The following is a 12655-nucleotide window of genomic DNA, read 5'->3' as shown; positions in this document are numbered from 1 at the left end:
AAAAAAAAACAATGATAAAAATATTCTAGGCTAAATATTAACAAAATAATCTAAATAAATAATTTCAAAGTTTCTCAGAAAGCAAATAATCTTGTTAACAAATTTTTTAATCTATCCTAAATATATTACTTACCTTCCATTGGGATTCAGGTGAACCAACAATTGTAACTTTTCTTTCTGCTTGACGGTCACTTGGTTCATCTTTATTAGGTTGTGTAACCTTATTAAAAATATTAAAAGTAAATATTTAAATTCCTTTACATATAAAATTTTTTTAAAAAATCAACTGTCAAGTAATGAAAAAATTAAGACTACTGAAGGAAATTTGAATTTATCAAATTGACAAAAAAACTCAAAAAAAAAACTTCATCTTTGCTAATTTCCAACCTTGCATCTTTAACTCCTTTAAGATAAAAATGCTACTTATTTTTAGAGGTCTTAGATGACATGTCACCTAGATGAAGGGTTGAACAGTTGCTTTCTGTACACTGACAGTGTACATTGTGAACACATGTTCTAATTATACTCATGTGCATATAGCTCATATATATTTATTTATTTGTGCTTAATCATACAGTCAGTTCTTATTACATCTTATTACACAAAGGAATTATTTATAAAAACAAAAACCCACATAATACAAATTTATACTTTTCATTACAGTAAAACCTCAATTTAATGGATTAATTCAGGTAAGATGGTACCCATTAAATCAAAGTCTGTTATATAATACAGTAAATCTTCCAAACAAGTGTTAAAAATTTGACAAATTAGTTTATCTGTTAGGTTTTACTTATGGAGAAACATTTGTGTATGTATGTATGTTTGTATGCACAAGAAGTTAATTTCATAGAAATTTTTTTTTATGTATTATTGCTAATGTACTCACCATAGTTCTGAGACTGTAATAAACAAGTATACAATCTAAATTAAAATAAACTTTTGGAAAATACATTCTAATTGTATTTAACTAAAAAAATAAATGTTCTTATAAAGAAACAAATTTTAATTAAAAAAATTCCTGTTTATTTGTCTTCAGCCAATTAACAGTTAATTTTCACATATGACAGAGGAAAAAATTTTGTCTGTTAAATCAAGGTTTTACTGTATTTGTTAAAGCTAAAATCCAACGAGTGATAATATATGAAAAAATATACTTGCATTTAAATTTGAATTGATAGTAGTAAATACAGTAGAGCATCAATTATCCGACTCAATTGGGGACTGGAATTGGTCGGATAACTGAAAAAACAGATAACCGAAAAATATTAAAAAATACATTATTAGTATATCTCATGTAATTAGTATATCACTATTAACCTACTTCGCGTTGAAGTTTCATTGATGTTAAGCCTAACAAAAATTTTTTTTAAATAATAATTGTCGCTATTGTATTGTTAAAAATTAGAAAATTAAGCCTTGTTTTAATACTGGCTCCCTTTCATGGTCGAGCCAGTGTTGCCAGCTAAAACACGTAAAAATACTATTAAAGTAGCCAAGACATAGCAAATATTGTAGCGCCACATCACTAGCGGACACTTGAATTTGCCGACTAGAACGATCAGTTAACCGATGTGACGGTTAATCGGGGGTCGGATAGCCGATGCTCTACTGTATTTCCTTTTACTAGATGTGGTACCTGACTTTGCTTCTAAAATAATGTATTAAGTAAAATGAACATACTCATATAAAAATCTCACACACATACAAATTTATATAAAGCAAAAGTATAAATCACAACACAACAGGCTAAAAATAAAATTATAAATAGAATAAAACTTGACACATTCTGGTAAAAGACTGTTTACAAGTGTGTTTACAGTGTGGGGTAAGGAAAAAATACAACACAATTAGTTCAAAACTCAGCAAGAAAAACAATTCATACTGTTATTAGTTCTGCATGAATATGAACTAGGTATGAAGTATATAATACATATCTCAAAACCCGATGACTTAATATAATAATCCAATGATCGCCTAAATATTCGTGCCATAATATGGCTATAATCAAATAATACAAATAAATTTGGAACTAGAGGTAAGCATTAGGCATCATCTCTTATCTAAATTAATAATTATAATAATTTAATAAATAATTTAGAACCTTCTTGAAAAAAATAACTGACCCGGGGCAGGGCTTGAACCCGCAGCCTCCACTTGCTGTGCGGTGCACTACCAATTGCACCATCTAGACTCCAAGCCAGCCTTCACTTCCAGAAGTGCTTAAATTTCTATATAACTTTCCACGGTTACATATAGTGCTGGCTGGAGATGACTCTCATGCCAACGGCCAATAAACATCTCTGCGGCAGTCAGCCAGCTATCGCTGTCCCTCGCAAAGTATATATATAGTTGGTCGTCTCCAGCCAGCTCCGTACGTAACCGTGGAAGGTTATATTGAAATTTAAACACTTCTGGAAGTGAAGGCTGGCTTGAGGTATGGATGGAGCAATTGATAGCACGCACTGTGCGGCAAGTGGAAGCTGCAGGTTCAAGCCTCACTCCGGGTCATATTTTCTTCCAGAAAGTTCTAAATTATTTATTATAAAAAATTCTAATTATTAATTTAGATAAGAGATGGTGGTGCCTAATGCTTACCTCTAGTTCTAAATTTATTTGTATTAATTATTTGATTATGGCCCAAATATTTAGGCAATCATTGGATTACTAGGTATGAAGTATTTACTATTGCAAACAATTTCATAATTCTATCAAAGCTTATAAAAATTCAAATGATTATTAAAAAAGTGCCTTATATATCCTTTTCAAAACTATCCTGAATATATACAGTTGACCCCCGTATAAGATCATTGATTATTCCGTTTTATATGAATTCCATGTTGTACGAGTCACTTAGATTTTACAAATACGTGTACCGGGCNCATTAAGTTAAAGAATCAAACAAGCATTTATTTGCCGTGAGATACGTCTATCAAAGTGTGTTTTTTTTTTTTTTTTGAATTACAGAGACAGATTTATATTGAAATATACCATACAACAAGCAGATTATATATTAAGCATTTATTTCTTCCTTCATATCAAGGCTGCTTGGAAAAAAAAAGAGTTGAGTTTAAAAATCCTAAAAAGGTTGATTCAGTTTCATAAGCATGCTACTTTACAATAAAATACATAAATTACAAATATAATAATAATTTCAACAATTTTTTTGTATTAATTTAGAATTTCAAACAACTTAACTGCATTATTTTTATTACATGTAAAATGTGTCTTATGATTTTTTTCTATGTTGGAATGATATTGAAGGTTATTATATATATATATATATATATATATAACACACACTATTGTCAATACAGCACAAGGTTGAAATAAGGAGGTTGTGTGTTTCCTCCATCAAGAACTGGAAATAGTCATCACACCACACAGGTATGTTAATGACTAGTCTATACTTTCCTGGCTCTCTCATATATAAACAGAAGGATAGTATGGCAATTGGTCAAATATAACCCTCCCCAAGATTTTTACATTTTTGGACTTGGGATCTTGAAACATCAAGAAATGCAAAAAATATTTATGGGTTTTTTCTGTATGTATGAATGGATGTTAGTGTGTGGAATGCATGATTTTGTTCACCCTCTTTGAAGTTTAACTCCTGTGCTTTTTGTCAAAAATTTCTTAAATTTTGCAAGGAAATATGTGTATTAAGCAGTTTATGCTATTAAATTTTGATGGTTAAAGTTCAAAAGAATGGGGAGATAAAGGGTTCCGTGTCATATCTCAAATACTCAAAAATTTTTATTTAGTGATTTTTTTTCTTAATTTAAATATTTTTTCATTTATTTTATAGCATATTTACGTAATCCTGCAAATATTGCTTACCATGCACAGTCTACAATGCCAGTTACACTACCTAGACCTCTGTCCAATCTCTGCTTCCAGAACTATTAATTTAGATATAACCATATTGGTTACTCACATCAAGTAGGAATGACTAACCACCTATGGCCAATAATGCCCACTAGAGCACTCAGCCAACCATCACTTTACCCCATCATAATGTATACATACATCAAAAAATCCGACTTTTTAAATTAAAGCATCATTGCCAGATTATATTATACTATATTAATAATCAAATGTTAAGTAATTTGGTATAGAGCTAGGCATTAGGCACAATCTCGTGAAAAATTTTTCCTAATACACTTAGGCTAAATTACATTTATATATGAGCAATTATTTATTGTAACATTTTCACAATACCAGGCTGCAATTTTTAATCAATTTAATTTAAAATACATGCTCTCCACTTCAAATTAGTAGTGACTTGCCCCTGTACACCACACTTTTCCTTTATCAATGAAGTCATACCAGTCATCTAATTCCTTTCAGAGAAAAATTTTTGAATTGAAGTAACATGACTTCCAGTTTGCATTGAAAGTTCATATATAATTATTTGGGGGTTTTTGCCCAAGCTTTCTATATCTGGTCCTCGACTTTCATCTAACTAACTCTGTTCTCCAGATTAAGGAAGAACAGACACATTTATAGGTTTACAATTTTTTCAAACTGCAGCCTAATGAATTTCAATAAAACAGTTTAAATTTGAAACAAAGTTTAGTATTTAACTTACATATTTTCAAATACAAAGTATATTGATAACCATGATTTTTTTTCATTTAAAATCCAATTCTAAATTAATAATAAGAGGAAATAAGTTAATTGATTAATGCATTGGAAATATATTAATTAGCTTATTTCCTTTTCGTTTTTGTCAGTCAATGTTAAATAATATTTCAATAATATGAAAGGTCAGTTTAGTTTGTTTTTTAAAAGAAATTTTCATATTCAAGTACATCACAATTTTTAAAAACTTTAAACTTATAAAAAGTTCATCAATCATCATCCTAGTAATAAACTTTTATTATGACGACATCACACTAAAACTAACATAACTGGAACTTTCGCAAATCTTTTATTACGGGTATATGCATATGCTGTAACAGAAGTTAGAGTATTAAGCATATTTATGTCAGAAACAAGCATCAACAATTTTCAAAATATTTCAAAATAATTTCATATAGTTTCTAATTTTTTTTATCACAGTCATTAAATAAATCAATACACTTGAATCTTAATAATAATTTAGGTTATCAAACTTTAAAAAGTAGCAAATTCACCTAAGATAATTTTATTAAATACTCTCTTTAATAACCTTTTAGTGTTTTATTATTTCCAAATTAAAATCTATTTTGTATTTTACATTTCAGAGGAAATTATAAACACTTATTTTATATCCAGAAATTAAAAGTATATGCTAAATCAGTGTTCCACAACCGGTGTGACGTGTACTTTAACATATTCTGTTAATTAAATTTAAATTTTATTTATATATTTTTATCACAGTTGTTGTGTTTCTTAAGTTTGTATTTCATTCTCTACCACAGCACCGATAGAATAAGATGATGATTGTATATTCTTTATTACAAACCACTCATTTTTATGTATTCTAAGAAATTATATGTAAAATAAATTTGCTCACAGGTGTTGATATCTTTTAATAACAATAATAATAGGTTAGTGGCATTATGTAATTCTATTAATAGTATCATATCATATGTTTTTGAGGGGAATAACATTTTAGTGTGCCGTGTTGACTCATGGGTGTGCCGCAAGTAGAAAAAANAAAAAAAAACAATGATAAAAATATTCTAGGCTAAATATTAACAAAATAATCTAAATAAATAATTTCAAAGTTTCTCAGAAAGCAAATAATCTTGTTAACAAATTTTTTAATCTATCCTAAATATATTACTTACCTTCCATTGGGATTCAGGTGAACCAACAATTGTAACTTTTCTTTCTGCTTGACGGTCACTTGGTTCATCTTTATTAGGTTGTGTAACCTTATTAAAAATATTAAAAGTAAATATTTAAATTCCTTTACATATAAAATTTTTTTAAAAAATCAACTGTCAAGTAATGAAAAAATTAAGACTACTGAAGGAAATTTGAATTTATCAAATTGACAAAAAAACTCAAAAAAAAAACTTCATCTTTGCTAATTTCCAACCTTGCATCTTTAACTCCTTTAAGATAAAAATGCTACTTATTTTTAGAGGTCTTAGATGACATGTCACCTAGATGAAGGGTTGAACAGTTGCTTTCTGTACACTGACAGTGTACAGAAAACAACTGTTCAACCTAGATATATCCACTATCAAACATGACATTCACATGAACTGGTATGAACATGTCAAACGGCATTCACATGAACTAATAAGTAAACATGGCTATATTTGCACTCTATAGAAGGGCAGTGTAGTATGAGAGAGAAAACAAGCAGCTCAAGTATGTAGAAAGAATTGAAAAGATGCATGAAGTCCCAAGATATTTACTCCAGACTATATAAAGGTTGTTGAAAAAATAACTTCCCCAAGTTATTTTTTCAACAACCTTTATACAGAGGGCTCTGGAGTGTGTTCTACTGCTTGAAATGAAATATTTGGACAACAAGTACTTTAGATGACACACACACACACAATTTATTAAATAAAAATTTTTTATACAAAAAGTTACCAATAGGTGATTCTTTCACCTTAACATTGGACTTACTGTATAACACCTGATTAAACTTCACTGGTGTCAAGTAACTGATTTCACAGGTAAACATTTTTGGCTTTGCCTGAGCTCTGCCTTAGGTTTCCAACATTCTATGAAATAGAACTAGCATCAAAGTCTTTAGTCACATTCAAAATGCTACATTGCCAACAGACCTATGATGCATTCAAACATACATCATTACATAATTCGATGGGCTATGTTGATTGGACAGTGTCTCACTGATAGTGATGGATTGAACATTACTTTCCAGGCATATGAGATTTGTTTTTCTTCCTTATAACTAATGCATATTGAGATTGACAACTTAAAAAATTGAGGGCCTCCATATCACAGATACCTTCATCATGTTGTGTACATAGCACCATCAGTTGATAGAAAAAGACATCCATCGTTAGAGGAATATGTGGTCAGGGCAGTGCATGCAGCCCTTATCTATGTTGCATTGATGTTTGCGAATACTCTGTTTCATAGACCTAGTGATAAAGTCAACAAATTTGATATCCAGTGATTCCTTAGGGCTGTCTTATATTGTGTGCTCTGGGTGTTTAATTAATTAATAATTAAGGGAGTTGTTCCCATTTCTAAACACCCAGAGAGCCCAGGAAATCACAGGATCAACAAAGAACTAATCTACATTGGCTCAACCACTAGGTCTCAAACAAAATTAGCAAACACCAATATAACATAAGGAAATTCTCCACTGCCCTGGTCTCATATGCCTCTGATAAAGATATAAAAGCCCTTTTCCCTCAAGTGATGCAGATACATATAATCTGATGCAATGATGGTATCTGTGATACAGAGACCCTGCTTTAATCATAAGAAAATGCTGACAAATGTAGTCCTTTAGACCTGAGTCACAGATGCACATCTTTCACAATAAACCTGTCCTTCAAGAAACCCCATAACTAAGTCACATGGGTGAGGTCAAGTGAGTGAGGCAGCCAAGTTGTTGGGAAGTAATAACAGATCATCCATTCATCTGTAAAAGTCCACCTTAACACTCATTGAACAGAGAGCAATATGAAGTGATGCACCATCTTGCATGAGTATGATATCTTGAAGGCACCCACATTGTTGAAGCTCTGGGATCACAAAAGTTGCCAGCATGTTAAGATACTGTTCTCTGGTGGAACAGATTTGGATCCCAGTGGGAGTTCTCTTAAAAAAATATGATCAATGTTGCCATAAAACTGCACAATACAGTTACTTTTTCACTATGCAAGAGCTTTTTATGGATCACACAAGGGTTATCCATTGTCCAAATTTGACACTTGTGCATATTCACTTGACCATTTAGGCAAAAGAGGACTATCTGTCCACAGAATGTTTGATGACCACAAGACATCAAACATTTGCACTTCAGTTCCTGATGTAATTTATGAATTTCTGCATCCTTTTGCTGCAGCTAATGAAAACATTTGATCTTGTATGGAAGATACAAAGTCTGTTGTATTACTTGTTGTTCAGTGGAATATGGCATATCCACAGCATGGGCAATAGCTGATACACTTGCACTAGCATGAGGAGATTGATTGGACACTTCCATGACAGTCATGGCCACATCTTCCACGTGAGCAGAATCCACTAATTTCCTTTCTTACTTGGCAGAATGTCAAGCTGCCAAGTTCTTTCAAATTCCACCATCACATCACAAAGAGTACATGGAGACATTGGACCTTGTTGTAAGTTCTTCTGATGGCAGAATTCTCCAGGTTCTGAGAGAACAACTTACTAGCATAGCTTTTTCTTGCTGTGTGAGCATTGTGCAATAGGTTCAGAAACACTTTTAATGCTTGTTTAGAGCATATCTTCACATTTTATCTAATGAGTCACTTTATGACATTGCCAACAGCATCATTCCATACGAACATCAGCTATTGTTCCCGCACAACCTATTGGGGATTTATTTTGTATAAAAAATTTTTATTTAATAAATGGCAAACACATCATCTGAAGTACCTGTTGTCCAAACATTTCATTTCAAGCAGTAGAACATGCTCCAGAGTCCTTGGAGATGGGAAAGTTAGCTTTTTAAAAATGACAAGGTTTTGCATTATGGACCTATAGTTATATAAAATCAAACTGGACCTAAAAGAGGAGAAAAAAACAAGATTGGGATAGTAACATAGAAATTTGTCCATTTTTTATAAGAATACAAATGACAAGGAATACAAAACAAGATATCAACAGAACAGGGTGCATTCTATAATTATAAAATCTGTGGTAAGAGACAACAGAGTATATTGGAAGTACCTTAAGAACATTTAAGCTGAGATAACTGAACACACAGAATTATTCAGAAAAAAGAAGGCATCATTATACAAACATCTCCAACCCGATATATAATATAGTTACAACCAACAGACTGCCGAAAATCTATCGGGCTAGTTTTATGCTAATTATTAAATAAATTACGTAATCAATTTGGTACTAGAGGTAAGCGTTAGGCGCCATCTCTTATTAATATTAATAATTATAAATAATTTNTAAATCATTAAAGAAAATAATACAATAATAAACTTACACATAATTTATGTGATTAACGTTATACAATCTTATTTATTGCAACAACTTAAACTGTTATGGCACTTTGAATTGCACAAGAGTCCCTTGCTTTTACGACTGCATTTATTTGTGGAACATTTTTTTTTTTATGCAATGACAGCTTGTATAGCCTTGCCCTCCACTTTTCAAATTAGCTGCAGCTGCTTCTCTCAGCGATATTTCTTGAGAAGATATCTCATCTATGGAAAGTAACTTCTCTTTACAAATTACGAACTGATTACGTTATTACGAACTGATCTGTTAAATGATATCTTTTATTCGGATATCGCCGCCTTACCAATGACCCCTCTCATCCTCCGCCACTCGACCTGAGAAACCGATCCCCACCTCACGGGATCAAAAGACCTTGTCCTACCTCTGGCTATCCACAAAGGATTTGGCAACAGACTGTCGCCTGTCTGTCAACATTGGCTTCTCGGATGTCGTTTCGACCTCCACCAAAGCTTACCTGTACTTGTCGACATACACCGGCGATTGTTCGAATGTATAATAATATAACCAAATATTCGGACTTTCACCGTCGTATTTTGTATGTGTCGACATTCACAGGAGAATATCGACATTCTCTAATTTCAGTCTTTCACAGTAACATATATATATATTTCATTCGTTATTTTATTTTATTTGTATTTAAATTTTTGTTCTATTTTGTTTATATTCGGATATCTTAGCCTGATGATGGACAACAGATTTGGCTGAAAATGTTTGCTTTTCATTAAATTTTTCTCAGCAAATTAAGGTGTTGTGTTTTTGATTTACAATGTGTCACATTAAGTAAAAAATAAAAAAAAGAGATAGATATTATTTACTTTATAACATTTTATAAATATAATCTGGAACAAAACATTACATTCATAAGCAACATTACGAATAGTTATTTACAATACTATAATCATAAGTAGATCATTTTGAATAACTGGATAGTTGCTTACTTGAAGTTTTCCTAAATAAACAATATTAATGTTAATGAATGATATATCCATAATTTTTCATTAACTTATAACTTATAATTATTGAAAAAAAAGTTGTGAACACATGTTCTAATTATACTCATGTGCATATAGCTCATATATATTTATTTATTTGTGCTTAATCATACAGTCAGTTCTTATTACATCTTATTACACAAAGGAATTATTTATAAAAACAAAAACCCACATAATACAAATTTATACTTTTCATTACAGTAAAACCTCAATTTAATGGATTAATTCAGGTAAGATGGTACCCATTAAATCAAAGTCTGTTATATAATACAGTAAATCTTCCAAACAAGTGTTAAAAATTTGACAAATTAGTTTATCTGTTAGGTTTTACTTATGGAGAAACATTTGTGTATGTATGTATGTTTGTATGCACAAGAAGTTAATTTCATAGAAATTTTTTTTTTATGTATTATTGCTAATGTACTCACCATAGTTCTGAGACTGTAATAAACAAGTATACAATCTAAATTAAAATAAACTTTTGGAAAATACATTCTAATTGTATTTAACTAAAAAAATAAATGTTCTTATAAAGAAACAAATTTTAATTAAAAAAATTCCTGTTTATTTGTCTTCAGCCAATTAACAGTTAATTTTCACATATGACAGAGGAAAAAATTTTGTCTGTTAAATCAAGGTTTTACTGTATTTGTTAAAGCTAAAATCCAACGAGTGATAATATATGAAAAAATATACTTGCATTTAAATTTGAATTGATAGTAGTAAATACAGTAGAGCATCAATTATCCGACTCAATTGGGGACTGGAATTGGTCGGATAACTGAAAAAACAGATAACCGAAAAATATTAAAAAATACATTATTAGTATATCTCATGTAATTAGTATATCACTATTAACCTACTTCGCGTTGAAGTTTCATTGATGTTAAGCCTAACAAAAATTTTTTTTAAATAATAATTGTCGCTATTGTATTGTTAAAAATTAGAAAATTAAGCCTTGTTTTAATACTGGCTCCCTTTCATGGTCGAGCCAGTGTTGCCAGCTAAAACACGTAAAAATACTATTAAAGTAGCCAAGACATAGCAAATATTGTAGCGCCACATCACTAGCGGACACTTGAATTTGCCGACTAGAACGATCAGTTAACCGATGTGACGGTTAATCGGGGGTCGGATAGCCGATGCTCTACTGTATTTCCTTTTACTAGATGTGGTACCTGACTTTGCTTCTAAAATAATGTATTAAGTAAAATGAACATACTCATATAAAAATCTCACACACATACAAATTTATATAAAGCAAAAGTATAAATCACAACACAACAGGCTAAAAATAAAATTATAAATAGAATAAAACTTGACACATTCTGGTAAAAGACTGTTTACAAGTGTGTTTACAGTGTGGGGTAAGGAAAAAATACAACACAATTAGTTCAAAACTCAGCAAGAAAAACAATTCATACTGTTATTAGTTCTGCATGAATATGAACTAGGTATGAAGTATATAATACATATCTCAAAACCCGATGACTTAATATAATAATCCAATGATCGCCTAAATATTCGTGCCATAATATGGCTATAATCAAATAATACAAATAAATTTGGAACTAGAGGTAAGCATTAGGCATCATCTCTTATCTAAATTAATAATTATAATAATTTAATAAATAATTTAGAACCTTCTTGAAAAAAATAACTGACCCGGGGCAGGGCTTGAACCCGCAGCCTCCACTTGCTGTGCGGTGCACTACCAATTGCACCATCTAGACTCCAAGCCAGCCTTCACTTCCAGAAGTGCTTAAATTTCTATATAACTTTCCACGGTTACATATAGTGCTGGCTGGAGATGACTCTCATGCCAACGGCCAATAAACATCTCTGCGGCAGTCAGCCAGCTATCGCTGTCCCTCGCAAAGTATATATATAGTTGGTCGTCTCCAGCCAGCTCCGTACGTAACCGTGGAAGGTTATATTGAAATTTAAACACTTCTGGAAGTGAAGGCTGGCTTGAGGTATGGATGGAGCAATTGATAGCACGCACTGTGCGGCAAGTGGAAGCTGCAGGTTCAAGCCTCACTCCGGGTCATATTTTCTTCCAGAAAGTTCTAAATTATTTATTATAAAAAATTCTAATTATTAATTTAGATAAGAGATGGTGGTGCCTAATGCTTACCTCTAGTTCTAAATTTATTTGTATTAATTATTTGATTATGGCCCAAATATTTAGGCAATCATTGGATTACTAGGTATGAAGTATTTACTATTGCAAACAATTTCATAATTCTATCAAAGCTTATAAAAATTCAAATGATTATTAAAAAAGTGCCTTATATATCCTTTTCAAAACTATCCTGAATATATACAGTTGACCCCCGTATAAGATCATTGATTATTCCGTTTTATATGAATTCCATGTTGTACGAGTCACTTAGATTTTACAAATACGTGTACCGGGCTGTGAACGGCTCACGTATTTGTAAAATTTAAGTGACTTGTACAACATGGAATTCATATAAAACGGAATAATCAATGATCTTATACGGGGGTCGACTGTA

General features: G+C 31.1%; 1 protein-coding gene across 2 annotated transcripts in view; it reads right to left on the bottom strand.

Moving 5' to 3' along the window:
- LOC111618482 (insulin-like growth factor 2 mRNA-binding protein 1) overlaps positions 1–12655 on the bottom strand; it is a 111177-nt gene that overhangs the window by 15958 nt on the left and 82564 nt on the right. Inside the window, exon 11 of one of the 2 annotated variants that reach the window (XM_023360033.1) lies at positions 5778–5864. In XM_023360033.1, the coding sequence (XP_023215801.1) occupies positions 5778–5864 (87 nt within the window). Of the gene's footprint in view, positions 1–5720; positions 5865–12655 lie in introns of those variants that run through there. The other variant, XM_023360032.1, reaches the window with a different exon arrangement.

Source organism: Centruroides sculpturatus, unplaced genomic scaffold (assembly GCF_000671375.1).
Source record: "Centruroides sculpturatus isolate CEXI.00-Female unplaced genomic scaffold, Cexi_2.0 scaffold5, whole genome shotgun sequence".
NCBI lineage: Eukaryota > Metazoa > Arthropoda > Arachnida > Scorpiones > Buthidae > Centruroides > Centruroides sculpturatus.
The sequence above is the reverse complement of the archived record's forward strand: the minus strand, read 5'-3'. Positions and strand labels throughout refer to the sequence as shown.